Here is a 17491-nt window from a genome sequence, read left to right as displayed (position 1 = left end):
TAGGCGAAGCCACCCCAGGGGGCCACTAGTTCTAATGCCACTCCAGTTCCTGTCAGAATTAATCCTATTGATCATTCATTTCTGGTATTCCTCGGTCTTACAGGGTTTTATATGGTGACCCCCGGAAGGCCAAAGGGTGGCCAACATACACTCACCCCTGTTCCAAGTTTTTGATATACAAAGGAAAGCTACTCCTAAAAGAACAGGAGGTCCTCTGGGGAGTTAGGAGTGGTTATGGGATGTGACTTCTTCCCACTTATGACCACAAATGAAAACGAACCCATTTGGGGTGCCATAGAGGCCCTGTGAGGTGTGATGCCTATCTTTAGCCACTAAGTTGGGTCTGTGGAGATACAAGATATCTCCCCCCATTCCAACGGGGAGGACCAAACAACCCTGGTAGGGTTTTCTGGGTTTTGTTTGTTTTTTGCTTTTTGACAGTTGGCAGAGCTAGCTGAGGCTTTATCTTGAAAAAACAAAACAAAACAGTGGAATTGTTTTGTGATGGAGGCATGGGCAAGGGAGTTACCCCACACAAGTGGGCTGTGGAGGAGGGCTGAGCCTCAAGTGGGTCTCCTGTTCCCTGCGCTTTCCTGCACAGCAGCCTCCCCCACAAGCTCTGGGGCAGCTGCAGGAGCGGGTAGGCTGGGAGGGACTGCCATAGTTGTTCGCTTGGGCAGGACATCAGAGGACTCGGACACCAGCTTCCCAACCATGGTCCTGGAGGAGCTGGTGCGGCTGAAGGAGCTGAAATCCCTGCCAGAGTCAAGGCTGGGGCCCAGGCCGTAGCTGAGGCCAGGGCTTGTGAGGCCCCGGGAGGCCGAGCTCAGCTGTCTACTTAAGCAGCTGCGGCGCCAGGTCCTGCTTGGCCGGCGCCAGGTCCTGCTTGGCCTGCTACAGGGCAGCCTCCAGCTCCACCAGCTCCCCCAGCTCCCCACGCTGCTCAGCATCCGCGATGGCCTCTGAGGCCCTCAATCTCAGCATGGACCCCGCTGATGTTGCAGATCATCTCAGAGTTCTCCATCTTCCTGCGACGCAGGTCATCCCCGTGCTTCCCAGCCAGTGTCTGCAACTCCTCATCCTTGACCTGGTGCAGACTCTTAGCCTTGCCTGGCCGCAGTGGGCGATCTCCTCGTACTGGGCGTTGACCTCCGCGATGATGCCATCCACGTCCAGGGAGCGGCTGTTGTCCATGGACAGCACCACAGACATGTCCGAGATCTGGGACTGCAGCTTCCAGATCTCCTCTTCACACAGCTCTCTGGGGAAGTTGATCTTGTCAGTCAGCCCTTCCAGGTGAGACTCCAGCACTGCCTTGTTCATGTAAGCTCCATCCACATCCTTCTCGATGAAGGCAAATTCATTCCCCATCTCTGTCCGCTCGTTGATCTCATCCTGGTACTTATCGTTGAAGTCTTCCAGCAGCCCCTGCGTGTTGCCAAGCTCTGCCTCCAGCTTCAGCTTCTCCTGGCCCAGTGTCCAGCTGCTGCCCAAGGCTGTGGATGTGGCTCTCATACACGCTGTCCATGTTGCTCCCAGCTGTCTTCTGCTGCTGCAGGATGCCCCACTTAGTCTCCAGCATTTGTTCTGCTGCTCCAGGAACTGCACCTTGTCGATGAAGGAGGCAAACTTGTTGAGGGTCTTGATCTGCTCCTTCTCCTGGGTATGCACAGCCTGGATATTGGGGTCCAGGTCCAGCTTAAGGGGGCTCAGCAGACTCTGGTTCACCATGATGGCTGTGTCGCCCACCCCCACCCCATACCACTGCCCCACCATAGCCACCACCCAGACTCATGCTGGTGCCTAGGCCACTCCAGAAGCTGCTGCTGCTGCCCACTTGGGAGACGCTCAAGGAGCTGATGTGGGCACCGGGACCGCTGGTGTAGGAGTGGCTGCTGAAAGCCCAGGGGCCAGAGATGGATGCCTTGTAGGGCTTCTGGGTCACCGTGATGGACACGATGGAGGCAGGAGTGGAGGTAGGCAGGCCGAACCAGATGTAGATTCAAGGATGGAGAAGCTTCCTCTAGGTCAGCCCTTGTTTTCCAGAAGGGGGCGGTAATCTCACCTTCCCAGATTAGGCAGTTGTTTTTTTCTCTGTATGTTCTGATCTGGGAGAAGGCACTGTATATGGTCTCCTTGCTCACAAGTGGAATCTTATTTATCTTGCTGTGGCCTTGGGAACTTGGCAACTAGAGTTGGGTCACAGCATTGTGGGGAAACTTCCACTTTTGTGTCATTAACACAACAGTGGTTGCAAAAGATAGAATCATTAGTGCCCTGGAGATCTAGATACACGCCTTGACAGAATCATGAGTGCCCTAGAGATCTAGATACATGCCTTGATAGAATCATGAGTGCCCTGGAGATCTAGACACATGCCTTCCCAGGTCCAGGCAATAGTGGTGGGGGATTTCAGGTAGAATCCATCAAGTGCACGAGAGAAAGTTCCACCTAATGGTCGGGGTCTGGGTACTTTGAGATTGCTATGGATGGTGAAGAGGGCTAGGGAGTTAGCCAAGAGAGTTTTTGGATCGGCCAGAAGGTGAAATTCTCTATCCTGGGGATGTTGATGACAAATCCAGCAACCATGAAGATGATTTCCTAAAGCTATAATTTTTGAAATATTTACTATAAAGTTTTGTTCCCACTTACACAGGATTAGGTTAATTGGGAGAGCAAACAGGATTAACAGTGGCACATGGTATCCACTTGGGCCTTAGAGTGGCCTCTACACCCAACAAGGACAAGAGATGTTTCCTGGGAGGAGGTAGTTGCCCAAAGCGACAGAAAAGAAGTATTACAATCAGGAAGAAGAGAAAAATGTTCCCACCCACGGCGTCACGTTACCACTTATGGCTGAATATTGATTCTTTTAAATAGGTAGCAGAGGTCCTCCAAAGGTTCACAGATGTAGGTCGTGGTATCCTGCTTTTGTGCCTGTGACTCATAAGAAACAGGTTTAATCCTAGACAGGTGTACCCAACAAGTTATTCCCTGAAGCTTAGCAGCAGAGGGGATACTCAACAACACCTGATAGGGGCTCTGTCATTTCGGTTGTAATTGATCCTCGGGGGACTCTTTCTTTCCAAGTTTTTATTAAGACTAAGCCTCCTGGCTGGGCGCGGTGGCTCACGCCTGTAATCCCAGCACTTTGGGAGGCCAAGGCGGGCGGATCACGAGGTCAGGAGATCGAGACCATCCTGGCTAACACGGTGAAACCCCGTCTCTACTAAACACACAAAGAATTAGCCGGGCGTGGTGGCGGGCGCCTGTAGTCCCAGCTACTCGGGAGGCTGAGGCAGGAGAATTGCTTGAACCTGGGAGGCAGAGGTTGCAGTGAGCCGAGATCTCACCATTGCACTCCAACCTGGCTGACAGAGTGAGACTGCGTCTCAAAAATAAATAAATAAATATAAAAAAATCAGCCGGGCATGGTGGTGGGCGCCTGTAATCCCACCTACTCGGGAGGCTGAGCCAGGAGAATCAGGAGAATTGCTTGAGCCCAGGAGACGGAGGTTGCAGTGAGCCGAGATTGTGCCACTGCACTCCAGCCTGGCTGACAGAGCGGACTCTGTCTCAAAAAAAAAAGAAAAAAAAAAAGGAGAGAAAAAAATGCATATTTCCTAGCTTTGTCCACTGGAAATATCTAGAAACAAAGGCTAACTCAGTAGCAATGAATACATCTAGTATCAGATTGGATTACTAAATATCATTTCCCACTGAAGGGAACCAGCGATCTTTGGAGAGATGTATAATTCCAAGTCTGGGGCAGGAAATGTACAAGATGAGCCAGGAACATCTTGTGGTACTGGAAAACAAAGATATGTATAAAAGATCACTAGGGTCATATCGAAAGATTCAGGAGATAACTTGAAGAGGCTTCCACTGGCAGAAGATGGGGAAATTTGCACCTCAGTAAGAATAATAACCACAATTATGTGAAACATAAAAGTGTTAATCCATTATTTATTATTTTTATTTATATTTATTTATTTAATATTTATTTAACATTTTTAAAAGGTCACCATTGGAATATGCTAGGGCAACAAATCACTATTTTAAGAACTGGAAAATAAAAGGATTTTTTTTGAGATGCAGTCTCGCTCTGTCACCCAGGCTGGAGTGCAGTGGCTCGATCTCAGTTCACTGCAACCTCCACCTCCCGGGTTCAAGCAGTTCTCCTGCCTCAGCCTCCTGAGTAGCTGGGATTACAGGCATGCGCCACCACGCCTGGCTAATTTTTGTATTTTTTAGTAGAGACAAGGTTTCACCGTGTTGGCCAGGCTGGTCTAGAACTCCTGACCTCAAGTGATCCACCCACCTCAGCTTCCCAAAGTGCTGGGATTATGGGTGTGAGCCACTGTGCCCGGCCTAATTATTTTGTCTTTCTTATCCTCACTGTACCAACAGGCAATCAAATGGCTGATGGGGAGAGTTTTTCTTTATAGACCTATTTCAGCTAGTAAATGAAGAAGAAATGAGAGGACTTAGAATATCAGTTTTAGGCTGGGCACCATGCCTCACGCCTGTGATCCCAGCACTTTGGGAGCCCAAGGGAGGGGAGCAGATCACTTGAGGTAAGGATTTGGAGACCAGCCTGGCCAACATGGTAAAACCCCATCTCTACTAAAAATACAAAAATTAGCCTGGCATGGTGGCATGCGCCTGTAATCCCAGCTACTCAGGAGGCCAAGGCAGGAGAATTGCTTGAACCCGGGAGACAGAGGTTGAGCTGAGTGAGCCAAGATCGCGCCACCGCGCTCCAGCCTGGGCTACCAGGTGAGACTCTGTCCCAAAAATATCTGTGTGTGTGTGTGCGTGCACACGCGTTTTAACCTCTAATGAATTAAAGTATCTAGGCAATGATCATCTATGGCTGCTAACCTCACAAAAAGAGGGAAAAACACAAAACCACCCATGAAGTAGTCTTGCCCTCTCCCCTCCCCAAAGAATCGAATTAAACTTCTAGATGTAATTACAGAAAATACAGGTATAGATTACCTTGACACTACAGGAATGCAATTACTAATATCCAGACTACAGGAAACTTGCAAAACCAAAAACATAAAAATAAAAAATAAGATCCAACATCTACTCCCAATTTTTAAAAGCTCTTAGTAGTACAGCTTTAATGAGACATATATAACAAGTCAAAGGCAGTTTCATGATTATTGGTGAAACAGCAGAAGCACTCCCGTGAAAGTTTCAGGAAAAAGACAATGTTGTCCTCTGATACCAGTAACATTTGAGAGACTGTTCTGCAAGTACTGGCCAAGGCAATTAGAAAAGAAAACAAATTACAAGGTGTAATGAAAACAAAAAAAAAAAAAAAGAAGATGTAATGGTGAGGTAAAAATTGTCATTATTTGAAAGAGAGGTGACTAATTCTGGGGATCTTAAAATAAAATAAAAATCATTAGGAACAAAATAATTCAGTCGATATCTAGTTTAAAAATGGACATATAAAAATCAACAGGTTTGCTATAGACAAGGGGTCTGAAAACTATGGCCTGTGGTTCAAATCCAACCCCTTGTCTGTTTCTGCAAAGATTTACTGGAACACAACAACGCTCATTCATTTATGTATTGTCTATGGCTGCTTTCATGCTATAACGGTGAAGTTGAGTAGCTGCGACAGAAGCCATAAAGTCCACAAAACCTAAAATATTTACTATTTGACCCCTTACAGAAAAAGTTTGCCAACCCCTGCTATAGATTAAAAAGAAAATCAGTCAGAAAATAAAATGAAAAAAATAAAAGCCCCAATTTTGGTTTTTAGAGAAAGGGTCTCCCTCCGTAAACCCAGGCTGGTGTGCAGTGGTGCAATCGTGACTTGAACGGCAGCCTCAAACTCCTGGGCTTAAATGATCTTCCCACCTTAGCTTCTTGAGTAGCTGGGACTACAGGCACATGCCACTGTGCCCCACTCATGTTTAAAAAATTTTTTTTCTTTGTAGGAACGGAGTCTTGCTATGTTTCCCAGGCCGGTCTCAAACTCCTGGCTTCAAGCAATCCTCCCCCATCTTGGCCTCCTAAAGCACTGGAATTACAGGTGTGAATCATCATGCCCAGCCCCTCAGTTCTTAATAGAAACAATTATTAATATAAGCTAGGAAGAAATAAACTTTACAATATGTATTAATAACTATTATATATGAACAAAACCTCACAACTGTACAGATATCCAAGGAGATGTGAATAAATTGAATTATGTCTTTCCTGATAGAAAACTAAAGCAAGCCTTTTTCTAAATTAATCTGCCACTCTAGTGAAAGAGCACCAGGAATACATCTGCAGTTGAACAAATTGGGTATATTACTCCTGCACTCTGGGGAATTTCAATAAGAGGGTGCTAGAAAGGACTTATAGGAGGATTTGTGCCCATGTTCAGTGATTTCAGTCAGGGTTTAGGGAAGCCAGGCTTCTCTCTGGCTTGGATGCTGCCAGAGGTGGGGGTATGTCTATGACGGACTGTCTTAATGAGTCTTGCCCAGAAGGAGAGAAGATTAGTTGGAGGCTAATGCTGTAATTGGTAAGGAAACAACAGTCACTCTCTTATGGGAGAAAGAGGGATGTTTCATGCCTTTTGTGGTTTGGACAGTGTTCACCTTTGCCAGCATTCAGATGTGACGATGGAGTGGTTCTGTTTCTGTCTTGCTCCCTCACGGTCACAGAATGACCTTGTCCGATGCTGATGTTCTCTGAAATTGTTTATATTCAACAGAATACCAAGACCAGCTCCCAGATGTGCAGGGATGTATAAATTAAACGCAATTTAAATCTAAATTTCCAGTTTTGTGTTTGTTTTATGTGAGAACTTGAAAAAATATATCTAAGTTGGGTGTCTGAACAAATAAACATTAGAGAAGAGCTGAGAAACCAAAGAGAGAAAATTGTGAAATCTAAAAGACTGAAAAATGTTGATAAATTTGACTACAAAAAATTAGTCTTTGTCCTGGGTGCAGTGGCTCACGCCTGTAATTCCAGCGTGATTTGGGAGGCCAAGGCGGGCAGATCACTTGAGTCCAGGAGTTCAAGACCAGCCTGGGCAACATGGCAAAACTCCGCCTCTACCAAAAATACAAAAATTAGCTGCGTGGTGGCGCAGGCCTGTGGTTCCAGCTACACAGGAGGCTGAGGCTGGGAGATGGATTAAGCCTGGGAGGTCGAGGCTGCAGTGAGCCAATCAAACCACTGCACTCCAGCCTAGGCGAGTGAGACCTTGTCTAAAAGACCAGACAAACAACAACAAAAATAAGTCCTTGTCCAGCAAAAATCACCTTTACACAGGTTTGCAAGACAGACCACAGATAAAACATTTTCAATGCATTTAAGAAAAGGGTTGATGTCCCTAATAAACTAAAAATGAATAACCTACCTACTAATCAATATAAAAAGAGTACTTTTCAGAATCGTTTTAGATTTTACAACGACATGTGCCATTAAAAACAATAAAAGAAAAAAACCCGGCTGGGCGCGGTGTCTCACGCCTGTAATCCAAGTACTTCAGAAGGCCGAGGCTGGAGGATCGCCTGAGGTCAGGAGTTCGAGACCAGCCTGGCCAACATGGCGAAACCCAGTCTCTACTAAAAATACAAAAATTAGGTGGGCGTGGTGGTGTGCGCCTGTAATCCCAGCTACTCCGGAGGCTGAGGCAGGAGAATCGCTTGAACCCGGGAGGCGGAGGTTGCAGTGAGCTGAGACCGTGCCTGGCACTCCAGCCTGGGCGACAAAACGAGACTCTGTCAAAAAAAAAAATAATAAATAAGAAAAAGAAATAAAGAGGAAAGGAAGGGAAGGAAGGGGAGGAAAGGAAGGGAAGGAAGGGAAGGGAAGGGGGGAAGGAAGGGAAGGGAAGGGGGGAAGGAAGGGAGGCAGGGAGGAGGGGGAGGGGGGAGGGGGAGGGAGGGGGGAGGGGGAGGGAGGGGGGAGAGGGGAGGGAGGAAGGAGAGGAGAGGGGAAGGAAGGAAGGAAAAAAACAAAACACAACTGGAAAACCCTAGGACTTGAACCCAGGGAAAGCGTTAGGGGGTAAGGGGACTACACTTCCCGTGAAGTTCCGCGGCGGCTTCCCGTGAGGCCCCGCGGAGGCTTCCTGAGAGGCCCTGCGCGCTTTCCGCGCCAGCTTCAGTGTCAGCTCGCGAGCCCTGGCGTCGCGTAGGAGGGAGGATGGAGAGCGGCGACGAAGCGGCCATCGAGAGGCACCGCGTCCACTTGCGCTCCGCCACATTGCGCGACGCCGTACCCGCCACACTGCATCTGCTGCCCTGCGAGGTTGCGGTAGACGGGCCCGCCCCGGTGGGGCGCTTCTTCACGCCCGCCATCCGCCAGGGCCCCGAGGGTGAGCGCTGCGGCCAGACTACGGCTCCCGGCAGCCCCCGCGCCGGCCTGCGCGCTTCTCATCGCCTGGGCTCCTGGGGATCGTGGTCCGTCCGGAGGTGGCGGGAGGGCAGCTCCGGGCTCGACCCAGCGTGGGTCCTGCCTGAGGCCCTTTGCGCCTCCCACTCCAGGACTCGAAGTGTCGTTTCGGGGCCGCTGTCTACGGGGAGAGGAGGTGGCGGTGCCGCCTGGCCTCGTGGGATACGTGATGGTGACGGAAGAGAAGGAGGTGTCGATGGGGAAGCCAGACCCCTTGCGGGATTCCGGGACTGACGACCAAGAGGAGGAGCCGCTGGAGCGGGACTTCGTGAGCAAAGGGATAGGGTTGAAAGGGGGTGCGGGCGGGAGCTGTAGTCCCGATGCTGAGCCAGGCCCCTTCCCCAGGACCGCTTCATTGGAGCCACTGCCAACTTCAGCCGCTTCACCCTGTGGGGTCTGGAGACCATCCCTGGCCCGGATGCCAAAGTGCGTGGGGCCTTAACTTGGCCCAGCCTTGCGGCAGCGGTGAGTAGACGAGGAGTTCCGTCTTGCCCCCGGGTGGATGGGCTGGGGAGCACAATTGCGCAGACGGAGCCCGGAGGATTCTACTGGGTAGTGTGTGGGAAGCGTAGCTCCCTGACCACTCTTCCTAGCATGTCTAGAAGCGGTTATTCTGAACAGCTGGGTCCTTCCTCGGGTATGGGGGCCAGCTTGCCGCCCTGTCTTACAAGTCCAACAGTAGAGGCGACTCCTGTTGCAGATTCACGCACAGGTGCCCGAGGACTGAGAACCAGAGCTTGAAATTCAAAGCTACGATCCCTTCACAGCAGTAAACCAGCTCTTTGGAACCGATTCCATCACCCCAATAAAGGAGCTCTTCACAGCACCTGTGAGTCTGGGCGCCTTAGAGCCCCTAAGCCAGCATGGGCCCTTTCCCCCTCCCCCCCAAGAACTTTGCATGGCTCTGGCATATAGAAACAATTTATTGCCGGGGGCAATAGGGGTAAGAGAAGCCAGAAATTTTTGCAGCCAGCACCCACCCCACCCCCAACTTCTACTTTACAAAAGAAATTTTTACAATCACCAGCCCTCTGTACAGAGCTCCCCCATCCGGATCCCTTCTCACTGTACACAGCTGCCTGGCTCCCTCTGGTCCCTGCTTCAGAGCAGGCCTGGGCCTGTGGCCAGCTGACCTTGGAGTTGGTCTGAGCCCGGAGCTCGCCTTGGTGCTGGGCACCAGTGGGCCCCTGCCAGGCCTGTCTTCTCCTTTTTGAGCTGTCCTCAGCCCCATCTCCCTTAGAGTGCTTTGTGGGAGCTGCAGTGGGGGCGGGGTGGGCTATCAGCCCCAGTCCTGCTGCCGTCTTGGCACTGCAGTGGGCAGTGTCTGGTCACCACTTCCCCCTCTTGCTCCAGTCCTTGGGAGTGAAGTGCAGACACTTGGAGTCGATCCGCAGGAGCCGCTTGAGCATGGCCCGCTCATGGCCATCCACGATGTCCTCTGACAGTGTGAGGATGTACTGGCCCTGGGCAGAGGAGATGGGTTCAGCAGGTGGTCAGCCCACAGAGGACTGCACTCTGCATCCCACACACCTGTCTCCCCTGCCTGCCTCCCTACCTTGTAGTAGTTGATGAGATTGAGGTACTGCAGAGTGGAGATGACATCCTCCTTCTTGATGCTGGTGATTTCACTAATCTCACTGTGGGAGAGCACAGGTCAGGTTCCCTGAGGACCTTTATCTGTCCCCAGGAGCCCTGAGAGAGAGAGAAAGCCCAGAACAGACAAGCCATGCCATGTACCCCCAGGTAGACAGCACCAGGCTCACTTGATGGTGATCTGTGGCCTCTCCCCGCTCTCCGACTTCAGCCCCATCAGGATCTCCAGGATGGTCTGGGACCAGTAGCTTCGATAGGATAGGAGGCCAAGGTCTGAGAGGGGCTTCTCAGGGGTCCCTGTTTTCCCTTCCACTTTGGAGAGTTCATAGCCTAAAGCAATGGAGCAGGAGAGGGTGAGTAAGAGGTCACAGATGAACATAAGCAACATTTAAAAACACAGCTTGCCAAGGCAGGCTGCCTAGTTCCTATCATGGCCCTGCCACTTGGCAGTTCTATGCCCTCCACTTCTCTGTGCCTCAGTTCCCTCAGGAAGAACTGAGTATTCACTCTTCCCGTGCGCTGAGCACAGTGGAGGGCATGAGGGCACTGAGAGGAGCAGCTGCAGTCAACCATGAGGGTGATCAGAGGCCAGTGAAGGCTTATGGGCGGGGGATGCAGAGAAAATGGCTCATGGGAAGAAGGGGCCTCCGATTTTCCTTTGCCATCCCGGGCTCTGTGTCTAGCCATGTAAGGAAGTGGAGACAGATTCCTGTCTCTAATCCAGACCTGAGAATGCTTGAATTCTCAAAGTCCTCCTAGCTGGGACCTTGGGAGTGTCACCTGCTGTAAGACCTGAGTGGCCTGACTGGGTGGTTGTGAGGATGCAAGGAGAAAAGGTGCACCAAGGTGCTTCCTAAGTCGGGGAGACCATTCCTGGGAGCCAGGTGACTGACCCCCACCATGGCTCTTTCCCTCCAACTCGTGCTGATAGCTGGCCGCTGGGAGGCCGTCCCCAGTGAGATCCTCAGACCCTGCACAGCCCTGAGTGGCTTCACATCTCTTGGTCAGTGTCTTCATTCTCCCCAGTCAGGGACCTGGGATGTTTGTTACTTCTAGAAGCCCTTCCTCACCCTCATAATGGACCTTAGCCCCTTGCTGGTCCCACTCACATCCCGTCTCCATTGCTGTCTGAGCTCCAAGACTGAGTTTCTTCAAGCATCCACTTGTGCTACCAGGCTGAGAAGTTCTGAGGATGTGACCCCATCTGGGCATCATTTAACCAATAAAATTTCTCAAATGGACCATAACCTTGATCAGGTAAAGCCTCTGTGTCTTCACCAGGTCAACAGCTAGAACTTCCTCCTTGTTTCTCAGGTCAGAGCTTGGTTATTCCAAGTGAGTGGTGAGATAGACAGAATGGGGGGTGATGGGGAGTAAGAGGCTGGGAAGAAGGGGCCTCAGGGTTGGGGAGGGCACTGAAGAGCCCATGTGTGATGAAGGTCAGAGTCCCTTCTGGCTTTAAGAGACTGACCTCACTGGACACAAGGAGCGAGGGACAACATGCTTACGTCTATCTGCTGACAGCATTTTGGATACCTGCCTGCAAGGCTCAGGCGACAACTGGGGACATTAGCCACTGGTCCTTGCCCCAGGACTCGTATCATGGCACACGTTACCAGATACATCAGCACCAGCGGCTCACTAACCTTCTGCCCATGGCTCCAGGCAGGAGCATGTAAGTCAGATTTGGGGAAAGCTGAGTGGCACTTAGAACCCTGGCCAAGGAGCAAACTGGGGGGCTGAGAACCTACCCCAGATAAGCAGGGCAGTCAGCCTGAACGGAGAGAACCCCGGGAGAGTGCCACTGTTATTTCTGGCTGGCTCCCCTAGAGGCTGGGCTGCACAGCCAGGGTTGAGAATCACAGTAGCCTGGCCCATCTGCCTGTGAGGCACCGATGGTGGGTCCACTACCCCCTGGCCGCAGCACACATACTCACTGAACTCGATCAGCAGCTTGCCGTAGCCCCGGCGCTGGTAGGGAGGCAGGGTTAGGATGCAGGCCACATTGTAGTCTTCCGTCGATTCTTTCTCCTGGAGAAGGGGGGCAGGTGAGTGTCAGGGAAGGGATCTGGCTCAGGACAGGGCACAGGGACAGCTTGGGCAGGCACTGACCTTGGAGAAGTAGCCCACGATGTGGAAGCCCTTACAGTCATACTCTGTCATGACGTAGAAGAGGAAAGGGTCTGTGTCATAGTACAGTGTCTTATGGTCAAGGAAACACTTGGCCAAAAGACACAGGTTCTGGGAATAACTCTGCAAGAGAAAAGGCTTGTTACCACTCTGGGTATCCCGCCTTGAGCCTGGCCAGTGGTTCAGGGTCGACCAGGAGCTTCACCGTTCGTGCTATGCCCCAGGCTGCTAGGTGATGAGTGTTCTTCCCTGGCTGGGCCTGACCCACTCCACCAGCCCGCAGCTTAGGCAGGGCTGCTCCTCAGTGTTGAAAAGCCTGTGTGCCAGATGTGTGATGGTGTCTGAGTGCCTCCCTGCTCAGTCAGGCAAGTTTCCCGCCTTGCTCCACACACCTCCATTCTAAGCCTGACCAGGAGAGACCACTGCCTTTTAATGTTTTTTAACAGCAGCCAACGAACTAATGTGTCCAAAGTGAGACTCTGACCACTGACTCCCTATCTAACAGTCTTGGGAGTCTAGCTGTTAAAAAACCTAACATTCTACATCCACAGTCACACCTCCTGGGAACTGATCTGCTACTCTACAACAGAGTTAAGGAATTCTGGAATTTAACAAAATAACTGCCTTAGGGTTTACCCCAGCAAAATTATGAATCCTGCTGCTTTGCACATGATTTCTCCTGCATTTCAGACATTGTGGGTTTTTTTTGTTTTTTTTTTTTTTTGACACAGGGTCTCACTCCTGTCACCCAGGCTGGAGTGCAGTGATGCAATCATGCAATCATGGGTCACTGCAGCCTTGACTTCCCAGGCTCAGGTGATTCTCCCAACTCAGCCTCCCGAGTACCTGGGGGTTTCTCCATGTTGCCCAGGCTGGTCTCGAAATTCTGGGCTCAAGTGATTGGCCCACCTTGGCCTCCCAAAGTGCTGGGGTTACAGGTATGAGCCACTGTGCCCAGCCAGAAATTGCTTTTTATTTTATTATTTTTTTTTACACGAAGTCTTGCTGTCTCCCAGGCTGGAATGCAGTGGTGCAATCTCGGCTCACTGCAAACTCTGCCTCCTGGGTTCACGCCATTCTCCTGCCTCAGCCTCCCGAGTAGCTGGGACTACAGGCACCCGCCACCACGCCCAGCTAATTTTTTGTACTTTTTAGTAGAGACAGGGTTTCACCGTGTTAGCCAGGATGGTCTCGATCTCCTGACCTTGTGATCCGCCCGCCTCAGCCTCCCAAAGTGCTGGGATTACAGGTGTGAGCCACCGTGCCCAGCCCAGGAATTGCTTTTTAACCGCCTGCTGCTGGGTACTGCCACTTGGATGCCCAGGTCCACATTAATAATTACAGAATAGTGGTTAACACAGCATCTTCATCACCTAAGCTCTGTCCCGTGTACGAGCCTTCCCTCATCCTCCCTTTTCTGCCTCCCAGCCAGAATGATCTCTGCCTTTCACAAAGACCACCTTTGTGCATCCATGCCTACTCCTCAGAACACCACTGCAAGAAATCCCCTCAGCCACTTTGTCATCCACCGAGGTTGAAAGGTAACCCTCTATGAAGCTCTGCTGACCACCTCCTTTGGGTCCTGCTAACCTACCCACTGTTTCATGACACTTAGGACACTGGGAGCTAGAGGTCATTGGTATGACTGTCTCTCCCATGGACTAAGCTGTCAGAGAACAGAGACTGTCTCATTCCTGGCTACCAGCACCTGCCAGACAGCAGGAACTCAATAAAAATGGGCTGGACTGATCTGCTGGCTTGACTGGTCAGTGTTTACCTGAGCAAGAAGAAGCTGTCATTTGATTCACCCCAGCGCCTCACTGCCTCTCAAGCACTAACCTTGTTCTTACGTCCATCAATCTCAAAGAAGGAAATGGTGCCCTTGCGGTAAATCTCATTGCCTGGAGGATGTCGTAGGTCACACTTGGTCTGGGGAAGAGAGGAGGATCAGGAACAAGGGCAACGTGGAGGGTGCTGGGAAGGCAGCCTCCCTGGACCCCTCATACCAAATGACGCTGAAGACACTTGAGACTACGGCCGTACTTGAGGCAGAACTCGCACAGGTAGAGGACAGGCAATGTGGTGAGTTCCTGTGGGTACGGGGAGAAGTACCACGGCTTGAGGCGGTGCCGGCCCAGCTCAATGCACTCAATGTTCTTCATCCGGGTGACGATGTCGTCGTGGCTTCGATCAGACACCAGGCTGCCAGTCATGCGTGGTGCTGACGGTATTCCATCAGAGCTGTCCTGGGAGTCCTGCCCAGGGCCAGTGGAAAATACCAGGTTGTAAGAGACAGCTCAGCAAGACACCACAGCTCACAGCCCTTTGACAGGTTTCCTTCAAGCCTAACAGTAACCCTAAGGGGGAGGTACCATGATCCCCAATTTCCAGATAAAAATCCTGAAACCCTAAAGGATCGATGATGTGGAAAAGATCACCCAATGACCCCATTTTTTAGATGGAGTCTCAGTCTGTCGCCCAGGCTGGAGGGCAGTGGCGCGATCTTGGCTCACTGCAACCTCCACCTCCGGGGTTCAAGCAGTTCTCCTGCCTCAGCTTTCCGAGCTGGGATTACAGGCACCCGCCACCACGCCTGGCTAATTTTTGTATTTCTAGTAGAAACAAGGTTTCACCATGTTGGCCAGGCTGGTCTCAAACTCCTGACCTCAGGTGATCCGCCGGCCTTGGTTGGACTCCCAAAGTGCTGGGATTACAGGTATGAGCCATGGCGCCCGGCCCCAATGACTCATTTGAACCATGTTCTGCCTGTCTCCTAATCCCACCAACACTAGCTCTGCCCACCACCCCTTCTTTATTTTTAAACTCATCACTAAATAACTCTCCACCCTGCCTGCATCCCTTCCTTTTCACCCAGTTCCCTTCTGCTGCTACCCAGACCCACCTCATCAGTGCCCAAACAATTCGATTTTCGCTTCCGTCCTGGCTGGGCTGCCACTGCCCTACGGGCTGCTCCATTCTGCCGAGATAGTAGGAAAAGAAGGGATGGCTGTGAAATGAGCCTGAAAGAAGCCACCAGAGAGTAGAAGAGAGGAAGGGAACAAGAGATGGTTTGGGGAACTCACCTGGGGAAAAACCGAGGCCGGGGCTGTCTCGCTGGGCACTGGAGTTGCTGGTGAAACCACCTCCACCTTCCGTTTCTGCAGAGAGAAACCAACAAAGGTGGGTCAGAAGGTAGAGAAGGTGGGACCTGAGAAGAAAGCAAGGTCCCTGGAATTGCTGAGGGTACCGTTGAGCGGTGGTTGGGCTGCAGGCAGGAGCTGGAGGAGAGCGGCTGGTCAGGCTCGCCACCGGGAATGGCCTCCCGCTCCTTGGGCAGGTTGAAGCGGAGTGTGATCTGGACCGGGATTGGCAAGGTCTTCCCGCTGGCCTGCGCCGAGGCCGGCTGTAGAGATAGGTCCAGGGTCTTCCTCTGGGGCGGGGATGGCAGTGGGATGGGGAAGGGGAAGAGGGGTCCCTCACCTCAAAATTATCAAACCCCACCCTCGCCTTCTGAAGGACACAGGACTAGCTACTGGACTCTGGGAGCTACATGTGCAATTTGGCCCCCATCCTTTGCAAGATGAAGTCAGGGTGAGAGGGAGCCGCCTCCTGCCCATCCAGGAGCCCCTAATGCCAACAGACAAGAGAAATAGGAGGCAGGAGAGAAAAGGTGAAGTGGGGGACCTACTCACCACCTCTCTCTCTGGAGAGCCGGGACGGGACCCAGGAAGTCCGTTCTTGGTGGGGGTCTTGGCCTCTTTCTTGGGGAACTGGATCTTCTTTAGGTCCAGCCGCTCGTGCGTCACCCATTCATCCAGACGTTTGTTGACTGTAGCAGTGGGGATGGCTCAGGACAGAATGCCAAAGACTGTCCCCCAACCCTACCCTGATGCCCCACCTCAGGCCCAGAACTCACAGTCAATGTAATGGACGTAGAAAAGCTTCCGGCCACTGATGTCCTTCACGCTCAGGATCTCGGCCAGGGCTATGAGAATAGCATAGACAGGGGCCTTAGACAGGCCAGGCTATGAGACTCCACCCTTCCACGACCTGAACTCCACCCCCAGGCCGGATCCCTAAGCTCCAGCACTTAGGTCTCTCCTAAGCCGCCTTCAGTCACAAGTGCCACCCCTTTCCAGGCCCCGCCCTGTACCTCTCGGAGCAGCTAAGAGCCACGCCCCTTCATCAAACTATCTGCGCCTCGCCCGCCCCATAATTCCAGAGGCCCCTCCCCATCCCGGGATTTCAGTTGACTCCCTTCCGCCCCTCGCCCTCAGGTTCCTTAGTCCCGCCCCCCAACGTCACTCACGCCACTCATCTTCGTTGTCCTGGTTCCGCCGCAGCACGGGTAGGCGGCAGCCCTCGATTATCTCCCCCTGGGGAGACAGCGCGACGCCAAGGTCGGCTACTGGGGGGCCTCGGGCTCTACCCACCTCCCCTGGCTCCCTCCGCCCCGCCCCGGGCACCGGACTCACCACCTCCGCCATCTTCCCTCCCTCCACTGCCACTTCCGGCCCCTCTGGGAGACGTCACTTCCGGGACCGAGCGCCCTGTGGGCCCGGGCTTCACGAAGCCCCTGTAGAGGGGGACCTTTGAGAGACACCGCGACCCAGCTGCGAGGGGCAAGACTGCCCCTGTGACTCGGGGGAAAACGGAGTGTTACAAGCCTCAGGCCGAGCCCTAGGTGGAAACCCCATAAAGTGCACAGCCAGTGGCGGTCTACTGAGTCCGTCACGTGACGCCCACCGGGTGCGAAGCTGGTCACGTGTATGCGGAGCGGGTCACGTGGCAATACCGTTTTTGGCTTTGACGGAGGGAAGTCCTCGGGCGTCTCCTTGTGGCGGTGGGAGGTGTTGCCGGGAGTCAACTGGGCGTGAGAGGCTGGAGAAAGGAAGTGGGCTTAGAAGGGCTCGAACGCTCCCCCAAGTCTGTGGACTTCATTCCGTAGGCAAGAGGACTCAGGGAAGATTCCTAGCTTTATTTTGTATATTAGGCTTTTTTAATTTGTATATATTTATTTTTGAGACGGAGTCTCGCTCTGTCGCCAGGCTGGAGTGCAGTGGCGCGATCTCAGCTCCCTGTAACCCCCGCCTCCCGGGTTCAAGCGATTCTCCTGCCTCAGCCTCCCGAGTACCCAACTAATTTTTGTATTTTTAGTACAGGCGGGGTTTCACCATGTTGGCCAGGATGGTCTAGAGCTCTTGACCTCGTGATCCGCCCGCCTCGGCCTCACAAAGTACTGGGATTACAGGCGTGAGCCACCGCCCTCAGCCATATTAGGCTTTTTTTTTTTTTTTTTTTTTTTTTTTTTTTTTTTTTTGAGACAAGGTCTGGCTCTCTCGCCCGGGCT

General features: G+C 52.1%; 2 protein-coding genes and 1 pseudogene across 6 annotated transcripts; 1 reads left to right on the top strand and 2 right to left on the bottom strand.

Annotated features, from left to right (window-relative positions):
- Positions 1-834: 834 nt before the first annotated feature.
- Positions 835-2002, bottom strand: LOC100613153 (keratin, type II cytoskeletal 8-like; annotated as a pseudogene).
- Positions 2003-7909: 5907 nt separating this feature from the next.
- Positions 7910-9244, top strand: RNASEH2C (ribonuclease H2 subunit C). Its single transcript, XM_508559.8, has 4 exons — positions 7910-8341; positions 8511-8686; positions 8764-8883; positions 9119-9244. The coding sequence occupies exons 1-4, from the start codon at positions 8170-8172 to the stop codon at positions 9143-9145; spliced, it is 495 nt and encodes a 164-aa protein (XP_508559.5). The 5' UTR covers positions 7910-8169; the 3' UTR covers positions 9146-9244.
- A 79-nt stretch (positions 9245-9323) lies between these two features.
- KAT5 (lysine acetyltransferase 5) lies at positions 9324-17335 on the bottom strand. 5 transcript variants are annotated; one of them, XM_001170117.7, is made up of 14 exons: positions 16617-16915; positions 16451-16517; positions 16058-16126; positions 15834-15970; positions 15389-15544; positions 15225-15299; positions 15044-15118; positions 14148-14396; positions 13981-14070; positions 12124-12264; positions 11949-12042; positions 10182-10341; positions 9974-10055; positions 9324-9881 (listed from the first exon to the last, which is right to left on the bottom strand). In XM_001170117.7, exons 1-14 carry the CDS (start codon positions 16626-16628, stop codon positions 9747-9749), a joined length of 1542 nt encoding a protein of 513 aa, XP_001170117.1. In that variant the 5' UTR covers positions 16629-16915; the 3' UTR covers positions 9324-9746. The 5 variants fall into 5 exon arrangements, with proteins under 5 accessions (XP_001170117.1, XP_009421769.1, XP_001170139.1 ...); XM_009423494.3 differs by having other exon boundaries at positions 15389-15571; positions 16617-16912; XM_001170139.7 differs by lacking the exon at positions 15389-15544 and having other exon boundaries at positions 16617-17335.
- Positions 17336-17491: the final 156 nt, after the last annotated feature.

Source organism: Pan troglodytes, chromosome 9, assembly GCF_028858775.2.
Source record: "Pan troglodytes isolate AG18354 chromosome 9, NHGRI_mPanTro3-v2.0_pri, whole genome shotgun sequence".
In the NCBI taxonomy this organism is placed as follows: domain Eukaryota; kingdom Metazoa; phylum Chordata; class Mammalia; order Primates; family Hominidae; genus Pan; species Pan troglodytes.
This window is presented reverse-complemented; position numbering and strand designations above follow the sequence as displayed.